Below are 19,842 nucleotides of genomic sequence, written 5' to 3'. Positions count from 1 at the left end.
GAAGCACCTGTAAAAATTATATATCTACTGCACTCTTGTACACTGGTGATGTTAATGGGTCGTTCTTGAAGGTAATGATGTAATCTGACATTTAATATATTAATGGTGCAACAGCAACTGGCCAAAATGTTTGGGTTTTGAGGGTTGAGATTTGCCTGATAGTCATAATTTTTATCAGATGGGTGCCTTGTGCAAGCATTCAGATTTTGTCACTGTTCACCAAGGGATGAATCCTAACCTTTTATGCGCTTAAATTGAACTTTTGCGTAAATCATGCACTGATGTCGTTGGGATATTTGTGCAAAAACAACAGTTGTCCACAATAATCTCAAACTGGTATTCTGTTTCTAAGTAACTGTTTGCTCCTAGATGGGCCTGACGACGTTGGTGAGCCGGGACTTCATAATGTGGGTTTGACTAACAAAAATCCACTACTGTTGATTGTGCCGTTTAGGGCTTTCAACACCACAACTGATCCCCAATCAAAGGCTATGGTTATATCCTGAGGAGAGTCGGCCCAAAATGTTATACCATCTATAAATAACCCTGAGTTACCTTCCAACTTGGTGGTGCTGGTGATATTTGGAGGAGAGCCGAGATAGTGCTGGGCTCAGGTTGCAGCAATCAACACTTGGGAGGGAGCAGGTGGATACAGAGTATTAGCCCAAGGTTATGGGAGTCCTCTCGCCCAAGGCAAGACAAAATGTATGTGTGAATAAGACTGTTTATCATTGGGAAAGGGTGGGGGGGTGCTAGAAGATCACGCTGTGAGAAACAACGATCTGCGAACTCTCAGTGATGATTCACACGCAGTTATTTTGATTGTGTGGATAGTTTCATTTTGATGGAGCTTATCACCAGCAGCACTTAGCAGTGAAAATAGATTCTGAGTAAACTATCTTGCATTTGGGATTTTTGGCCCTTCAATATTTGGCCTTTATGAAAGCGCATGTGTTAGATTTGGATTGAACAGTAGAGGCACGAAAGGAGCTCCTACATTGTGGATGTGATGCTGCTTATGGAGTCATGTAAAGGTTCATTTGAAGCACGGCTGAAGTTAAGGCAGTTGTGATCCAACCAGGCTGTTATAAACTGTGTAAATTCAAAATAATCTTCATCATCAAACTGAGAGTTAACGGAAAGTCGCAATCTGGAAATAATGAATCCTTTACTTTGCCTGAGCTAAACAAACAAAATTGTCTTTGGACGCAAGTTCATTATTCAATTGAATTTTCTTGGTCTTTAAATGAAACAAACCATTCATTGATCAAGATCAGATCTTTAGAGGTGAAGTGTGAACATGTGGACGAGTTCAGATAGGACTGACAGTGTAGCATCTGACATCAGAACAGAATCAGAATCATGGCCAGTGTCCACAGTGGATCTGTAGGCCTCCAGAGCTAGTCCTGGAGCAGATTAGTGGCATTTGATCCATACTGTAGTTGAGCCCAGGGTTTGGCCTGCGAGCTGACCTCGCAGCAGTGGAGGTTCATGTCGCCTCAACTGTACACTATTCTGTCCATCAATCCACAACTCACCTCCCCTCGTGGGCGGAGCCATCAATCTCTGGGACAGGCCCGCCATCATCCATCATGAGTAGGGCAGGGAGAGTGGGGGCTAGCTGGGCGACCTCACTAAATCACATGTGATAACTGCACTTCTGTAAATAAAGGGCTAAGTGATCACTGACAGCAGAGCACGTCAGCTCCATTCAGAGGAGGCGGGAAACAGAACGGACGTGCGTGTTGTGTTGTGTTGTGTTGTGTGTGCGGGTGCGTTGACGTGCAAGTGAAGTATGCTGGTATGTGTGAGAGGAGAAAGAAATAGAGGGAGTGTTTAAGTATGAGTTTGAGGGAGACGTGTGGACAGTGAAGGAGCAAATTGCCTGTGTTTGTGCTTAAGGTATGCTTAGTATAGGAGAATGTGCCTGTGTGTATGAATGTTGACTGGAGCAATTCAAAATTGCACAACTTTACATGTCCCAATGCAGAGACATAAACAGGGACATTTGGGTATGTTGACAAATGGCGTTATGACCATGAAATGGTGAATGATCACCTCAACTGCTATAGTCGACAAGTTAGACAGGGAATACACAGCAGGTCGATGCACACAAATAAACAGATCTCTACCCAGTAACACAGCAATACTCCACATGTGACACACATGTGAAACACACATGTTGAACACACATGTGAAACACAAACAAAGACACACTGGAGGAGCAGAACGAAGTGAGAATAAAAACGGATCTGACACATACGAACTGAAAGACTGAGACAAAACAACTAAGGAGAGAAGGGAGAGAGTAGCCAAGGAAAAAGAGACTACTGGAAGACAGCGTTACAAGGAATAAAGAAAAAGACAAAAAAAAAGAGAAATAAAATCAAAATTGAAAGCATAGTGTCAAGAAAATCAGCAGAGGGGTCACCGGCATCAGACAGGTGCTGTAAGCCATCACCCACCCACCTCCCCTCCCTCGCAAAAGGGGTATCAACATGGGCGCGAGATGGAGCGGGGGGTGGAGACGTAATATCAACACAGCACACACGGATGGAGGCTGAGCTACTGACCTAGCCTGCCGCCCTTACGGGACACCTGTGGAGGTTTGGAGGGTGCATCTTACAGGGGGGGATAGAAGGAAAAACAAGATTCTTTTAACAGACAAATTCCTCCAGCATTGGCTGTTTGTCAAAATGTTCAAATGATTATAGCAGTATAGGTTCTGTCTGTCGGTCTATGGTCCTGTTCTGTCTGTCTGTCGGTCTATGGTCCTGTTCTGTCTGTCTGTCGGTCTATGGTCCTGTTCTGTCTGTCTGTCGGTCTATGGTCCTGTTCTGTCTGTCGGTCTATGGTCCTGTTCTGTCTGTCTGTCGGTCTATGGTCCTGTTCTGTCTGTCTGTCGGTCTATGGTCCTGTTCTGTCTGTCTGTCTGTCGGTCTATGGTCCTGTTCTGTCTGTCGGTCTATGGTCCTGTTCTGTCTGTCTGTCTATGGTCCTGTTCTGTCTGTCGGTCTATGGTCCTGTTCTGTCTGTCTGTCGGTCTATGGTCCTGTTCTGTCTGTCTGTCGGTCTATGGTCCTGTTCGTCCTGTTCTGTCTGTCTGTCGGTCTATGGTCCAGTTCTGTCTGTCTGTCTGTCGGTCTATGGTCCTGTTCTGACTGTCGGTCTATGGTCCTGTTCTGTCTGTCTGTCGGTCGGTCTATGGTCCAGTTCTGTCTGTCTGTCGGTCTATGGTCCTGTTCTGTCTGTCTGTCGGTCTATGGTCCTGTTCTGTCTGTCTGTCGGTCTACGGTCCTGTTCTGTCTGTCTGTCGGTCTATGGTCCTGTTCTGTCTGTCTGTCGGTCTACGGTCCTGTTCTGTCTGTCTGTCGGTCTACGGTCCTGTTCTGTCTGTCTGTCGGTCTATGGTCCTGTTCTGTCTGTCTTTTGGTCTATGGTCCTGTTCTGTCTGTCGGTCTATGGTCCTGTTCTGTCTGTGTGTCTGTGATTCTGGTCTGTCTTGTCTGTCTGTGGTTCTGGTCTGTCTGTCTGTCTGTCTGTGGTTTTGGTATGTCTGTCTGTCTATGGTTCTGGTCTGTCTGTCTGTGGTTTTGGTCTGTCTGTGATTCTGGTCTGTCTGTCTGGCTGTGTTTCTGTGCTGTCTGTCTGTGGTTTTGGTCTGTCTGTCTGTCTGTCTGTCTGTCTGTCTGTCTGTCTGTCTGTCTGTCTGTCTGTCTGTCTGTCTGTCTGTCTGTGGGGACGGTGCACCTGCCGTACATCACATGACAGCCTTTGGTTAGATAAGGAGAGGAATGATTTGCCCTTTCCTCTTTATCTGTGCACCAAGAGCATAGGAAGAACGATACCTTTGCGTAGTAGGCACGGCACCCGTGTCCATCACTATGGCTGGGTAGCCTCTTAATCACTATAGCTACCTCCCTAAACTGCAGTAAACATCCCCGCTGCAATAAACATTTACCATTAAACATTTCATCTCAAAAGAGCCTTGGTGCACTGCGGTGCAACTTATCTTCGCTAAGTCTCAATTTGCATTAATTATTGAATTCTTTAAGGTAGCATTATTTTCTAATTGGCAGGGGAGATGTAAAAAATGTGCAGGATTAAAAATATATGTTAATATTTGCCTTGCTTTCTTATAGAAATGCACAGCCTTTGACTATAGGATAGGATGGCAATAATGGTGCTAAGATAACAGATCATTCTGACCACAGCAATATAACATACATATTGGTAACGTCACAACATATACATAATTTTACATTGAGGCTGATACGGTAGGATGTGGGTAAACTGTTGTGTCGTGCGGTGGTTCTCGACAGACAACACGTGAGCTATGGAACAGGTAGAATTTTCGCATCGCATTCTCAGGCACCGCGGAGAAATCTACCTCCAGCCATTTAGATAGGCAAGAGCCTTCGACTGCGGTAATGCCTTAGCTCGGCTCGGTCGAGGGGCAGGGGGAACCGTTGCACACAAAACTACAGCACTGACCTGGTCGCCGCCGAGCGGCTGGTCTTTTCTTGCCACTGCAGAAACGGACTTTGCTGAAGACCCCCAAGAAATGCCGCTCGCATATGGAACGAGGGTCTTTGCTGGGGCTGGGGCGCCGTTTAGTAGTGGAGACCCGGTCACTGTTCGACTCCCTCGCCTGGCGTTTCTGTCGGATCAAGGAGCTGGCGATTGCGGCCATCTCCCTCGCGGGCGAGCCGAACCGAAACCGAGCCCAGAGTCGTTGGACAGAGGTCGAGTTGTGTGCGACTGTTTGATGGCTGTTTGGTGCAAAAAGAACCGGGTGGAAAAAAATCGAATTTACGGTCCACGGGGGTTTACTCAAATGTCATTCCGATCCACCAAGTCCAGCGCATCATCGGGCTTTAGACTGCATCCTCTTGGGGAACGATACTTCCAGGGAAAGCATCAAATGCCGTTGACTCATAAAACATATAACAATTTACGCACTGCTAAAAGCTTGGCTACAAAATGTAGGCTATTCAAAAAATATACAACAGTGGTAAATAAGTTTGTTGTCGGAGCGTGCGTGCACAAAATTGAATCTCAGGTATTCCAGTTGAATAGCGCCAACTCTGACAAGATCGACTGTCCCCTCTGTACAATCCTCATTTGCACGGAATTTCGGTAAGTGGCAAAATATCCAGCACCATAATGCATTCGAGACACCTTAAACTTCACTGTAAACAATTGTATCAACAGCTGCGTTAATGCAACACCTCAAACTTTCAATTTATTAAGCCAAATACAACGCCGAATCGAGAGGCAACAAGAGGTAGGCGGCTGTCAATTTGGCTGCCCCACTCACTCTCGAGACTCCGGGCATTTGTGCCAGCCCCTCTACCAGTTGCATACCCTCCGAGCACTGTCGGGGAAAGATAAAGGTCTGCGAGAATGCAGCAGCAACATGGTGATTGGGCTATTATGATGAAAGAAAACAAATATGCGTTTTGTTGTTAATATTGTCCGTAGGTAGGCTATAAAACGCCTGTTTTCTTATTGCCTACAAAACGATTGGTGTAGCCTAAACAATTATTTCCAATGCGTTCCGTATGGATGTGTGACGTGAATGGGCTCACCTTTCTATTTCTCTCGCTCTACGCAATCATACGTGATTGAGGTTTGGATGAGAAAAAAAGAGAGAGGGGCACGGAGAGAGAGAGATAACAGAGAGAGAGGCAGGAGGGGGAGAGGAGCAAGGGAGAGAGTGTGTGTCTGTACACGTGCATGTTCGAGAGAGAGAGGGCGAGAGAGAGTAGTGCATGTGTAAGAGAGAGACAGAGGGAGAGCGCGCATCTCCAAAATAACGGTGTGCTGTGGTCGTCCCTACACGCGGTCAACCCAAAACTGTCCACGAATTTCAGAAGCACGTCAGTACCACATGTTTTCATGGGACAATGGGACTAGAGACTTTCTTCAATTTTAAATGGAGCAGTGAATAATGTTATATCATCTAGTGCTACAGAGACAACTTGGCCCAATGATATTCCCACTATACCATCCCAATTCCATTGGCTTAATTTCTTATACAGCAGTTTATATTATATTGTTTTATACACTGCAGTATTCAAGTACATCCCTATTTAACTGGGTCTTACATTAGCTCGAAGTGTCAATGGGCACCTGATGGCTAAATGTTTTATGCAATATCACCCTATACGAATCCCAGCACACAATGCAATGCAGATACTGGTAGAAAGAAAGGCCATATTGATAAGGCAGCGACAATACAACATAAACAAATAACATATACATATGGACCACATGAAATACAGTGACTTTATGTGAATATGAATTTGGTGAAAGTCATATTTTCTGTTCCATGCGTTATTAGAGTGTCATTACATTACAAGGGTGTTATGGCACGTTATAACAAGTGTTATATCAAGTCTGCCAGTGTTAAAGTGTTCTGGCAGTGGCAGGCCTTCTTAAGGAAAATGCCAACTCCTGACCTCTGTTGCATTAACTGATGAAAGTCGGGGTGTGTGTGTGTTTGTATATGTGTGTGTGTGTGCGAATTTCTTTCTGGTCCTGTGTACTATATCACGTGTGTGTCCTCATGTAGGAGCACACACAGGACAGCGGCTTAGAGGGTGAGAGGGAGGAGGACGTGAGTCATACAGTACATGGAAAACCTCTTGCCTCCCTGCCACAGAGAATTGGCATGAAACATTTAGGGGCAAACTTTGTCTGGGTTTGACATCTCTTCTCCGAAACGGAATCAATGATGGAGGAAGCTACTTTCTCCCTCCTTGTCTCGACTCTACCCTCTGTCTTCTCAAGTAAGTTTCAAAGTAAGAGACAAAATTGTCAACCCAGGGGCCACTTGGGGTCCATAGTTTATAGGTCTGGGGCGGTGAAAGGGGTTTGTGTGTGTGTGTGTGTGTTTGCCATGTGCGTTAGTGCCTAAGTGTTCATGCATATTGTTAGGTGGGGGGGAGGGGGGGGGGATCCAAGCGCATATATGTCGAAATTGATATTTAATTACTACCAGAAAATATAATCAATAACAAACCTCAAATTACTTCAATTATCATTTTTACTGTTTGTCGCCCTGAATGGCACCCTATTCCCTATATAGTGCACTACTTTTGGCCAGGGCCTATAGGGCTTTGGTCAAAAGTAGTGCACTATGTAAGGATTAGGATGCCATTTGGGATGCAATCACTGTCTTTCACTCCACGTAATTCTCTGATATACCGTTCGGTGGAGAAGGGGTTCATGGGTATTATGGAGAATTCTTAGAAAGGGGAAGTGGCTCCCACATAATTAAATGATATAACATCTCTTATAGAATACAAATAGAATAGCTCTCTATGGTGGCTCCACTGTGGTGCCAAATAAAGACCAGGCTCAAATGGTACATATGTCATTGTCACAATAAGTTAAGCTTTTCCCTAATAGGGAACTACTTTACACAAAGTGAATTGTAAATTATATTTTCATGTAAGTTCGCTCTCCTCAAGATGCCTACTGCCTCATTCCTTCTGTCCACACACAATGTCTTCTTGTGTGTGGTGCTATTTACAGTAACACAAGTAGTTGAGAAATCCCTCATCATTTGTTTGCATTTTGTGGATGTTATTGTGCTGAAATGTCAACATTATTGTGCTGAAATGTCAACATTAAACAGTCTCTATTACATTACCTAACTTGTTTTTTCTCTTTATAGTATGTATCCCTATAGCGCGGCAGGTAGCTTAGTGGGTAAGAGCGTTGTGCCAGTAACCGAAAGGTCGCTGGTTCTAATCCCCGAGCCGACTAGATGAAAAATCTGTCGATATGCCCTTGAGCAAGGCACTTAACCCTAATTGCTCCTGTATTTCGCTCTGGATAAGTGCGTTTGCTAAAATGTAACTGTGTAGCATTGACCTTCATTATTCTATACTATCAATAACCTGAAATGTCTCCCGTCAGTGAGTGATATTCTTTTTTTTGTCAATCCTTGTTTGTTAAGGTTTTATGTTTTTCTACAACAATATTTGTGATATTGTAGACAATAATTAACATATATCATAACATATCAGTATATGTGTATGTAATGTTAGTAAATACTTTTTGTGTAGTTGTCACTGTGCAAATCCCACTGGGCACAGACGTCAGTTCAACATCTAGTTTTGATTTACATTTGGTTGAGTTGTCAACTAACATGAATTCAACGTGAAATCAAACAAATGTGTCACCATGTCATTGGATTTAGGTTAAAAGTTGGGTGGAAAAAAGAAATGCTTTTACGTTGATGACTTTTTGCAATTTCAATTCGTTTCCCACGTTGGTTCAACAACATCACATAGATTTTGGGGGTTGAAATGACCAGTTTTTGCCCAGTGAGGTACAAATTCTCCTTTATTTGTTTATCAACAAAATGAAGTAATTTTTGTCTCAACAAAGTTTAAAGGTCCAATGCAGCTGTTTTTATCTCAATATCAAATAATTTCTGGGTAACAATTATGTATCTTCCTGTGATTGTTTTCAATAAAAATGGTCAAAAAGATACAAAAATAGCTTCTTAGCAAAGATCAATTTCTCAAGCAAGGATTTTGCTAGGACTGTCTGGGAGTGGTCTGAGTGGGGAGGGGGAAACTAAAAACGAGTTGTTATTGGCAGAGAGGTTCGGAACTCTCTTTCTTATTGGTCTATTAACACATGTATCGCCTGGTGATGTCACCAGGCAGGCCAAAACTCCATCACACCAAAACCGGTCTTTTCAAACAGATCTTACACAAAAAAAGGCATTATCATAATTTTCACAATTTCACAGTATTATTCCAACCTAGTGTGGAAATATACAGTATATATAAAACACAGGAAAATGACGTTTCTTACTGCACAGCGCCTTTAAATCAGCATTCAGTCTGTTGTGGAGTGATTCTCGTTTTACTAGATATGAACTCATAATATCCCTGACAAAATTAGAATTTTAATAGATTCCCTCAAATTCTGAAAATATTGGAACATTTACAACAACGTGGCCAAAGTGATCTTGTTCACCAGCTGTGAGCCTGTCAACCCCGCGGTGCAGTGCCACAGCAGGCCACAGCGTTCCAAGAAGAGCTCTACAGATGTCCTTATATCTACCGCCATCTTGTGGACAAACCTTTGCATTGCGTCGTTGTCATGCGTCAAGTATTTTAGTGCTATCTCAATTTAGCTGTCTTGCCATTAGAGCGTACTGCTTTTGTTTGAAAATGTGACCATGTGACACAAAGGGAAGTGTGATACTGAACTGTTTCATGATATATAATAAGAAGTGCATCTTAGATTGTGTTACTTTATGTACTCTATTGGCATTCTTGTCACTATTGGTATACATATTTGCAACCCTCTCCCCCATTCCAGAAACATAATGCAGCAAGATGGAATGTCAGCTTTAGGGCCCTCAGGAAATAAAGTAAACATTTCAGGACCATGGACAGCAAATCAGCTCTTTCTGAGCACATTTAGGTTTCAGCAAAATGGACAGCATACATACTGATAGCGTTGAACTCTATTATGTGAAAGCTGCGAGTAGATACAGGTAACTGCCAAAATAAAGGACACACTTGAGAAAATGAGGAATGCAAAGTATATTGAAAGCAGTTGCCTCCACACAGGTGTGGTTCCTGAGTTAATTAAGCAATTAACATCTCATCATACTCAGGGTCATGTATAAAAATGCCCAGATGATCAATGTGAATAATGTACTCCCTGATCATTTCCATAAAATAAAACAATTTGATCACAAAAAATGGAAAATGGGAAGTTACATTAAACCCAGTTACTACTCTGCTTTCATTTCCATGTGAGAATTACATAAAAGTGGCCACAAATATAAAGTCATGTAGCTATTAGGTTTTGAAGTGTGTATGATATTAACAGGTGTATCCACCTTTTAAAACCAGTACAATACTGTTGACAAAAACGATTCTGTAAGGGATGAAGTAGCAAAGAACCTGGGGCCAGATTTACTAAAGGTTTGCACCTGTGTAAATGTATCAACCTGTTATTTACAGAGGGGAACAGATCACAGAATGCACCGTAATTTACACTTTGCAATAAAATATTAGCATTTTAGTCCCTCTTGGAATGAATGAATGACAATTTATTTTTGTGTCAAATCGGCAGTTGGCAACCCATCCCTTACGGGATGAATTGACACATAATGATTCACAGTGATAATTCTTCTGGTGTTCTGTGCAGTGCACACCGCATAAAGAATGAAAAATCAATCAATACATAATAGTAAATACAGTTATCCAAGCAATAATAATAACCCTAAATTATACAATTAAAATAAACACAGATAAAGAAATACAGAAAAATGAAACGGAAGGTGTTTAAACCCGGCCTGGCACAAAGAGAATATTAAAGTGTGAGAGATATAGGCCCATACACCTACATGGGCACTTTGCTATATGTCTAGAGGTCAGTTAGGATCATCACTTTATTTTAAGAATGTGAAATGTCAGAATAATAGTAGAGAAAATTATTTATTTCAGCTTTTATTTCTTTTATCACATTCCCAGTGGGTCAGAAGTTTACATACACTCAATTAGTATTTGGTAGCATTGCCTTTAAATTGTTTAACTTGGGTCAAATGTTTCGGCTAGCCTTCCACAAGCTTCCCACAATAAGTTGGGTGAATTTTGGCCCATTCCTCCTGACAGAGATGGTGTAACTGAGTCAGGTTTATTGGCCTCCTTGCTCGCACACGCTTTTTCAGTTCTACCCACACATTTTCTATAGGATTGAGGTCAGGGCTTTGTGATGGCCACTCCAATACCTTAACTTTGTTGTCCTTAAGCCATTTTGGCACAACTTTGGAAGTATGCTTGGGGTCATTGTCCATTTGGAAGACCCATTTGCGACCAGGCTTTAACTTCCTGACTGATGTCTTGAGATGTAGCTTCAATATATCCACATCATTTTCTTTCCTCATGATGCCATCTATTTTGTGAAGTGCACCAGTCCCTCCTGCAGCAAATCACCCCCACAGCATGATGCTGACACCCCTATGCTTCACGTTTGGGATGGTGTTCTTCAGCTTGCAAGCTCTCCCCTTTTCCTCCAAACATAACGATGGTCATTATGGCCAAACAGTTCTATTTTTGTTTCATCAGACCAGAGGACATTTCTCCAAAAAGTACGATCTTTGTCCCCATGTGCAGTTGCAAACTGTAGTCTGGCTTTTTTATGGCGGTTTTGGAGCAGTGGCTCCTTCCTTGCTGAGAGGCCTTTCAGGTTATGTCGATATAGGACTCGTTTTACTGTGGAGATAGATACTTTTGTACCTGTTTCCTCCAGCATGTTCACAAGGTCCTTTGCTGTTGTTCTGGGATTGATTTGCACTTTTCGCACCAAAGTACGTTCATCTTTAGGAGACAGAACGCGTCTCCTTCCTGAGCGGTATGACGGCTGCGTCGTCCCATGATGTTTATACTTGTGTACTATTGTTGTACAGATTAACGTGGTACCTTCAGGCGTTTGGAAATTGCTCCCAAGGATGAACCAGACTTGTGGAGGTCTACAATTTTTTTTCTGAGTTCTTGGCTGATTTCTTTTGATTTTCCCATGATGTCAAGCAAAGAGGCAGTGAGTTTGAAGGTAGGCCTTGAAATACATCCACAGGTACACCTCCAATTGACTCAAATGATGTCAATTAGCCTATCAGAAGCTTCTAAAGCCATGACATCATTTTCTGGAATTTTCCAAGCTGTTTAAAGCACAGTCAACTTAGTGTATGTAAACTTCTGACCCACTGGAATTGTAATACAGTGAATTATAAGTTAAATAATCTGTCTATAAACAATTGTTGGAAAAATTACTTGTGTCATGCAAAGTAGATGTCCTAACCGACATAACAAAACTATAGCTTTGTTAACAAGACATTTGTGGAGTGGTTGAAAAACAAGTTTTAATGACTCCAACCTAAGTTATGTAAACCTCCAACTTCAACTGTATATCTCGCACACACAAATGCACTCGAAGACCTTTCCTGCAGTCAAATGACCTAGTGGCCTCATAGGTGGAATGTTAATAATATTTTTTATATTTTAATAAATATTAAACATTATTTTCAAAAAACAGCTGAAAATACAGTGTTTCTACAGTGAGGGAAAAAAAGTATTTGATCCCCTGCTGATTTTGTACGTTTGCCCACTGACAAAGAAATTATCAGTCTATAATTTTAATGGTAGGTTTATTTGAACAGTGAGAGACAGAATAACAACAGAAAAACGCATGTCAAAAATGTTATAAATTGATTTGCATTTTTTAAATGAGGGAAATAAGTATTTGACCCCCTCTCAATCAGAAAGATTTCTGGCTCCCAGGTGTCTTTTATACAGGTAATGAGCTGAGATTAGGAGCACACTCTTAAAGGGAGTGCTCCTAATCTCAGCTTGTTACCTGTATAAAAGAAACCTGTCCACAGAAGCAATCAATCAATCAGATTCCAAACTCTCCACCATGGCCAAGACCAAAGAGCTCTCCAAGGATGTCAGGGACAAGATTGTAGACCTACACAAGGCTGGAATGGGCTACAAGACCATCGCCAAGTAGCTTGGTGAGAAGGTGACAACAGTTGGTGCGATTATTCGCAAATGGAAGAAACACAAAATAACTGTCAATCTCCCTCGGCTTGGGGCTCCATGCAAGATCTCACCTCATGGAGTTGCAATTATCATGAGAACGGTGAGGAATCAGCCCAGAATTACACGGGAGGATCTTGTCAATAATCTCAAAGCAGCTGGGACCATAGTCACCAAGAAAACAATTGGTAACACACTATGCCATGAAGGACTGAAATCCTGCAGCACCCACAAGGTCCCCCTGCTCAAGAAAGCACATATACATGCCCGTCTGAAGTTTGCCAATGAACATCTGAATGATTCAGAGGATCATAAGGGGACAGGACAACTTCACCGCATCAAAGGGACGATGGACGGGGCCATGTACCATCAAATCTTGGGTGAGAACGTCCTTCCCTCAGCCAGGGCATTGTAAATGGGTCGTGGATGGGAATTTCAGCATGACAATGACCCAAAACACACGGCCAAGGCAACAAAGGAGTGGCTCAAGAAGAAGCACATTAAGGTCCTGGAGTGGCCTAGCCAGTCTCCAGACCTTAATCCCATAGGAAATCTGTGGAGGGAGCTGAAGGTTCGAGTTGCCAAACGTCAGCCTCGAAACCTTAATGACTTGGAGAAGATCTGCAAAGAGGAGTGAGACAAAATCCCTCCTGAGATGTGTGCAAACCTGGTGGCCGACTACAAGAAACGTCTGACCTCTGTGATTGCCAACAAGGGTTTTGCCACCAAGTAGTAAGTCATGTAGCCTTCAACTGCTCTTAAACACTAGTAAAACTAAATGCATGCTTTTCAATCGAACGCTGCTAGCACCCGCCCACCCGACTAGAATCACCACTCTCGACGGGTCTGACCTAGAGTATGTGGACAACTACAAATATCTAGGTGTCTGGTTAGACTGTAAACTCAACTTCCAGACTCACATAAAGAATCTCCAATCCAAAGTTAAATCTAGAATCGGCTTCCTATTTCGCAACAAAGCCTCCTTCACTCATGCTGCCAAACATGCCCTCGTAAAACTGACTATCCTACCGATCCTTGACTTCGGCGATGTCATTTACAAAATAGCCTCCAACACTCTACTCAGCAAATTGGATGTAGTCTATCACAGTGCCATCCGTTTTGTCTCCAAAGCCCCATACACTACCCACCACTGTGACCTGTACGCTCTTGTTGGCTGGTCCTCACTACATGTTCGTCGTCAAACCCACTGGCTCCAGGCCATCTATAAATCACTGCTAGGCAAATCCCCGCCTTATCTTAGCTCATTGGTCACCATAGCAGCACCCACCCGTAGTCTGCGCTCCAGCAGGTATATCTCACTGGTCATTCCCAAAGCCAACACCTCCTTTGGCCGCCATTCCTTCCAGTTCTCTGCTGCCAATGACTGGAACGAATTGCAAAAATCTCTGAAGCTGGAGACTCTTATCTCCCTCAATAACTTTAAGCATCAGTTGTCAGAGCACCTTACCGATCACTGCACCTGTACACAGCCCATCTGAAATTAGCCCACCCAACTACCTCATCCCTATATTGTTATTTATTTTGCTCTTTTGCACCCCAGTATCTCTATTTGCACATCATCTCTTGCACATCTAGCATTCCAGTGTTAATACTATTGTAATTATTCTGCACTATAGCCTATTTATTGCCTTACCTCCATAACTTGCTACATTTGCACACACTGTATATATATTTTCTGTTGTATTTCTGACTTTATGTTTTTTTTACCCCATATGTAACTCTGTGTTGTTTTTATTGCACTACTTTGCTTTATCTTGGCCAGGTCGCAGTTGTAAATGAGAACCTGTTCTCAACTGGCTTACCTGGTTAAATAAAGGTGAAATAAAAAAAATATAAATAAATGTTTTGCAGAGGGGTCAAATACTTATTTCCCTCATTAAAATGCAAATCGATTTATAACATTTTTGACATGCGTTTCTCTGGATATTTTTGTTGTTATTCTGTCTCTCACTGTTCAAATGAACCTACCATTAAAATTATAGACTGATCATTTCTTTGTCAGTGGACAAACATACAAAATCAGCAGGGGATCAAATACTTTTTTCCCTCACTGTATGTCAAACGGTTTTGTTATATTTCAGTCTTCTGTGAAGTGTAATATTGGGGTGCAAACTCAAAATTGAATACATTTCAACTCTATATCTGACATGGTACAGGTGTCTTGTTTTTCTTAAACCGATAACCATGTCTGTGAGGTGTATACTTTGGTTTTAAAGTAGATTTGTTTAAGACTACCAAGAAACACTCTGTGTGACCCTGATTTAGCCTACTGCAGTAAAAGGTTAATCAAACAAAAGGTTCTCAATTTGGGTTTATGATTAATCTCCTCCATCCATTTCTTTTCATACTGCATCGTCAGTTGTTTTTTAATAGCGTGCAACAAAAAAAACATGTCAAATTTGCATTTTCACATGTGAAATTGCATTTTCACATTTGAAATCACAGTTTTCACATGTTGAGCTTAAATTTCACACGTGAAAGCATATTTTCAAATGTTTTAAATTCAGAGTTCATATGATAACACCACCTTTTCACATGTGAGGAGAATAACATGCTTTCACCTCACATGTGAATTGCAGTTTCACATGTGAAATTTGTGGTTTCACGTTAACTTTCACATGTGAATATTGGATATGCAGTTTTACATGTGAAAAAAACATACACATTTTAAAATCTCACTTTCACATGTGGAATTGCACGTTCATATATGAAAAACAATCACGTGAAAATCTAAATTGCAGTTTCACATGTAAGAAAACTCCAACTGTAAAAATCTCACTTTGTGGGGTAGAAATAATGTTATTCTCCTCCCATGTGAAAAGATGGTGTTAACATATTACAGTAGCAATGTCTCCATCGGTGGAATTAGGGTCACCACATCTAAAAGGCCCAAATGTGGGACAAGGGAACGATTTTGTGGGACATTCGCAGAACAGAATAATATTTTTGGGGGGGCAGGTTAATGGATCCCATTCAAATGGCGACATAGTTCTGCTGCATGATGGTCACTGCCTGTTAAAGGGGCAATCCTTAGTTGCTACATCAATTTTCGGACTTTAATGAAATTAATTATACTGTATGTACCCATTGATTCTTGAAGAATATAACGTATAAATGCCTCATGAGCTTATTTCAACTGTCGTACCCCGTCAGAACCCAAAATATAAGCTTGTTTTACTCCAATGTTTGTAAACAAAGTAAATGTAAACAACCATAGTTTAGCCTAAAAACATGGTTAAGGGCTTTATTCAATCCGTAGCGCTGAAGATCCGCAATACTTCGGCGATACAGATTGAATCCAGCCCTAAAACTATAATTTTGATATCATGGATGGTCAGTCCTTGCATCCATAGCGTAGTCTATGGATTTGAGAGTGGTTGCATTTCTCCAGCCCCATCCCCCAGCTTTTAACTTAAACTGTGGCGGGAGTAATAGTATAATTGAGTAGTAGTGTTATTATATGGTGCAATCCCTTATCTGATTTGTGAATATTTCTTTAAAACACGTGATATTTTCATGTCTTTTTTTTGTAAGGGTCCCTACATTTGGTTTTCGTACAAATGTTCACAGTCAGACTGTTGGAAAAGGTCAGACATTTTGATTGCCCAGGCTCCCCGTATGGAGAGATCCCATTGAAAAACTTTGCTGGCTATTCTGGCAATTGGCATATCCAACAGTCTATTCCAAAGTCTTACCATGCACGCCTTCCATCTCACCTCACAGGGTTCCCAGCCCATGTCCCCAGTTATTGCCAATATAGGCACAAACTTGTGGACACCTAAAAGAATAACGTCCTGCTCTGTTATGGACAGGACACACGCATGTCTGATACAGTTTGGCATAACCAATATCTGTGAGAGTTTTTTTATTTCTTATAACTCCCCCAAGATCTCTACTTGCTGAGCTGCCATATAGAAAGGTAATATATTCATCCAAGACCCACATATTTATAATTGCTAGTAAACTGAATAATTTCTTCAGCAAAACAAAACTGAAAAACTCTTCTCTTAGTACCAGTTTTTTTCTGATTGACCACCAACTGACTGCACATAATAACAAACATGGAAACAAAAACAGGTGCAAACTTTGCACAGGTGAAACCACTTAGCAAGACAGGCACTTGGTTTTAACAAATTGGAGAACCATACACTTACTGAACTGTTTACCTACTTCATTGTAAATTGAAATGATGGTTCCTGGGACTACTATAGATATTTCATTGACATAAATGGCTATTTGCATTATACACATCCTACAGATTGCCCCTTGTATCTATTGAATTAGCCTGGTCCCAGATCTGTTTGTGATATCATGTCGACTCCTTGTCATGCCAAATGACAATGAGTGGAAAGGAGTGGCATGACGGCACAAACAGATCTGGGACCAGGCTAGGAATGGACCCTCCCCTAACACTCTCAAACAGAAGTGGTGAAACAATGACAGAACAATGTTCTCGGTAGTGGGGACAAAGCTAACCCCAAGAATAATCTGCATTGCATACTGTCAGAAACCTGCAATAGTAGACTAGTTCTAGTAAACCTAGTTTAGACTGCAAAACCTCAGTCATGCACCATTGTTTAATCAAAATCAACTTAGCTAGTTTATTCGTTGTTTCCAAGTTGCTTCAGTAAGATTTCCAAGTTGCTGCAGATACCATTTCCTGTCACGTGGAAGAATGTAAAATGCTCATTGTGAAACTTAAAACGAAGTAAGAATATGGGACAGCGTAACTTCCAAGACATCTGTATAAGGCACCGTTTCACCATTAAGCTTTAGCATAACTCATCTTGTCTGAAAATGACAGGGATGACTTTAGTCCCTATACTGCTTTCCCTATAGGGGCCTATCTGTCTCAAACCAATCATATGACAATCAACATGAAATGCTGAATTAGCTTTGGAGGAGGTTGTTGTAGTTCACTTGAACTTCTTAAAGGGTATCGACACTATTTAAGACATTAAGTCCTTTTTACCACTCATCTGTGATGTCTTAAATTGACACTACGATACTATGCCAATAGTCATAGTCATATGCTGTTTAAGACATGATTTGACTCTTGTTGTATAAGTATAATTACAAGTCTAATAAGTTCACTTGAACTTCTTAAAAATTGCTGTATAGAACAGTCAGTGACAGTGCTTCTCTATCCAGGAGATCACAGTCTGCATACTGCTTTTGGTCCAACTACCCCCCGAGGAATCAACTGTGCTTAATGGAGTTTCTAATTGTCTCTGCCCTGAATTTGAGAAGCGTTAGAACTGAAACGACTTGAGGTCCTATGTGACGAGAGGAGAATGAAGTGTGATGGGATGGTGTTGCCTTTGTTTCAATTTAACGTCAACTTCATTTGATCAGATCATGATGAGGAATATGAATAGTGTTTAGTGTCATTGAAGAAGGATGTGAGTTGGATCGTTGCAGAGAGCAGCGTTGCAGTGTGTTGAGGGGACTGCAGGACTTGACAGGGGTCTCAAGCCTAACTGAGTGAACTGATACTGGCATCTTTCACTAACAAAGACTATGAATATGTATGCTTTCCATGGTGCTGAAACATAAATATTGAGTGAAAAAGTAAAAGCAGGGGAATATACTCCCAAAATAACTGAGTTCAAGACTGCCACTATGTATGCTGTCCATGGTTTTGAAACGCAAACACACATAGAAAGATATGAGTCGTTGTCTATGGTGCTTAAACCTAAACGTGTTGAAAGCTCTGGGTTGCTGTCTAGGGTGATGAAATGCATTATATATTTGCTGAGGGGCATAAAACTGACATTCCGGGCCGCATAAGTTTAAGACGTGAACCCGTTTTGTCGCCTTTGGCTGTCCGGCTGGCCTGCTTAATATGCAGTGCTGTAAATGACTCATTCTTAAAATAGCATGTCCTAATAGCTCTATAAATGCCGGGTATCTCACATAAAGCCGCTGAACAAAACCACATGTCTGAGGTGTGTTAGATTGTTTTAGGACTTGGAACACAAATACTTGGGTCTTTCTATGGTAGTGCGGGGATGACGAGTCTCGCGCACTGCCGTCACTGCGCCGCGCTTCGGCGGGCGAGAGGCAAAACTCGGGACAGAGGCAAGTGCGAGGGGAGCCTGTTCTAATGCAGATTCGGAAGATGTTACTCACACACTCGGATGGCCAATGAAATCGTTTCACCCCTCTTTTTCATCATCGCCCAAGAGAGAAAGCATGCAAGGGTAGAGGCTATGTCTCACCGGCGGTGATTGTGGTCGGTTTCGATCGTTCTCCACAGAAACACTGCAGCATATGCGCTCCTTTCTGAAGGAATGGCCTCAGAATCCTCATTGATTTGGGTTGGTGGGAGCCTTCCTCAATCCAAGCAATCCGGACACGCTATCACAACACTGGGTGAGGTAGCATAGCTTATAGCCACCTCGATTTAGAGTAGCCGCTCTCTAGGTTCACAAGCCTCAAAACGCCGGAAGGGCACCGTCTCCAGGACAAATTACGCTAAAATGAGGCATAGTGAGTAGTTTTTTCCTCTTCTATTCTCGTCCACTAACGGTCATTCACAACCCTCTGTCTTCCAAGGCTAGGCTACGCAAGGACGTTAGAATGTGCTCCTAATTTGTACAGCCTCTGTCTCCGCGTCTTTACTAGCGGACGTAATATGAGGGAGGGGGAGAGAGAGAGCTGGAGAGAGAGAGAGAGAGAGAGAGAGAGAGAGAGAGAGAGAGCGAGAGAGAGAGAGCGAAAGAGAGAGAGAGAGAGAGCGAGAGAGAGAGAGAGAGAGAGAGAGAGAGAGAGAGAGAGAGAGAGAGAGAGAGAGAGCGAAAGAGAGAGAGAGAGAGAGTCCTAGTGCGAGCAGCGTGCACGCGAAAGTTAAACTGCAGGGGTAAGTGGCGGGACGGCCATGGATGAGGTAATGCGAGAGACTCTGCACAGCTGTTCGGATTAAAAAGGTCATGTTCCGCGATCCATAGGAAACCGGAGGACAACGTATAGCCTACGTCAGATGCAGCCGACAGTTTAAAGACAAAAGATGAGCAAATGCACGGTCATGATGAAAGAGTAGCGTAAAGAAACTTTTAGCCAAAAGCCTACCATGCAGATGTCAAGTCTATTACAGAGGTTGACGCACTCTGAGCTCTGCATCAACTATTAGTTTACTGTACATAGACATAGCAGTGGTCACTGTCTGGTGATGACGTAGGCAACCTAGACATCTGAGTAGTAAGACTATTTTTGGCCAGGACTGATTTTGTATCATTTC

At 42.2% G+C, this 19,842-nt stretch overlaps 1 protein-coding gene across 3 annotated transcripts in view; it reads right to left on the bottom strand.

Moving 5' to 3' along the window:
• The window catches only part of LOC311150679 (fibroblast growth factor 12), a gene marked incomplete at both ends in the record, with an annotated part of 61,756 nt that extends 42,842 nt beyond the window's left edge, over nt 1-18,914 (bottom strand). Inside the window, 2 exons of one of the 3 annotated variants that reach the window (XM_084188181.1) lie at nt 2,574-2,621; nt 4,495-4,693. In XM_084188181.1, coding sequence (XP_084044307.1) covers nt 2,574-2,621; nt 4,495-4,693 — 247 coding nt within the window. Of the gene's footprint in view, nt 1-2,573; nt 2,622-4,494; nt 4,694-18,823 lie in introns of those variants that run through there. The other 2 variants (XM_084188183.1, XM_084188182.1) reach the window with 2 other exon arrangements.
• Between the last annotated feature and the right edge of the window lie 928 nt (nt 18,915-19,842).

The sequence above is a fragment of the Coregonus lavaretus genome (assembly GCF_964263955.1).
Source record: "Coregonus lavaretus genome assembly, chromosome: 23".
NCBI classification, from domain to species: Eukaryota; Metazoa; Chordata; class Actinopteri; order Salmoniformes; family Salmonidae; genus Coregonus; species Coregonus lavaretus.
Note: the sequence above shows the minus strand (reverse complement) of the source record. Positions and strands in the feature narration are given on the sequence as shown.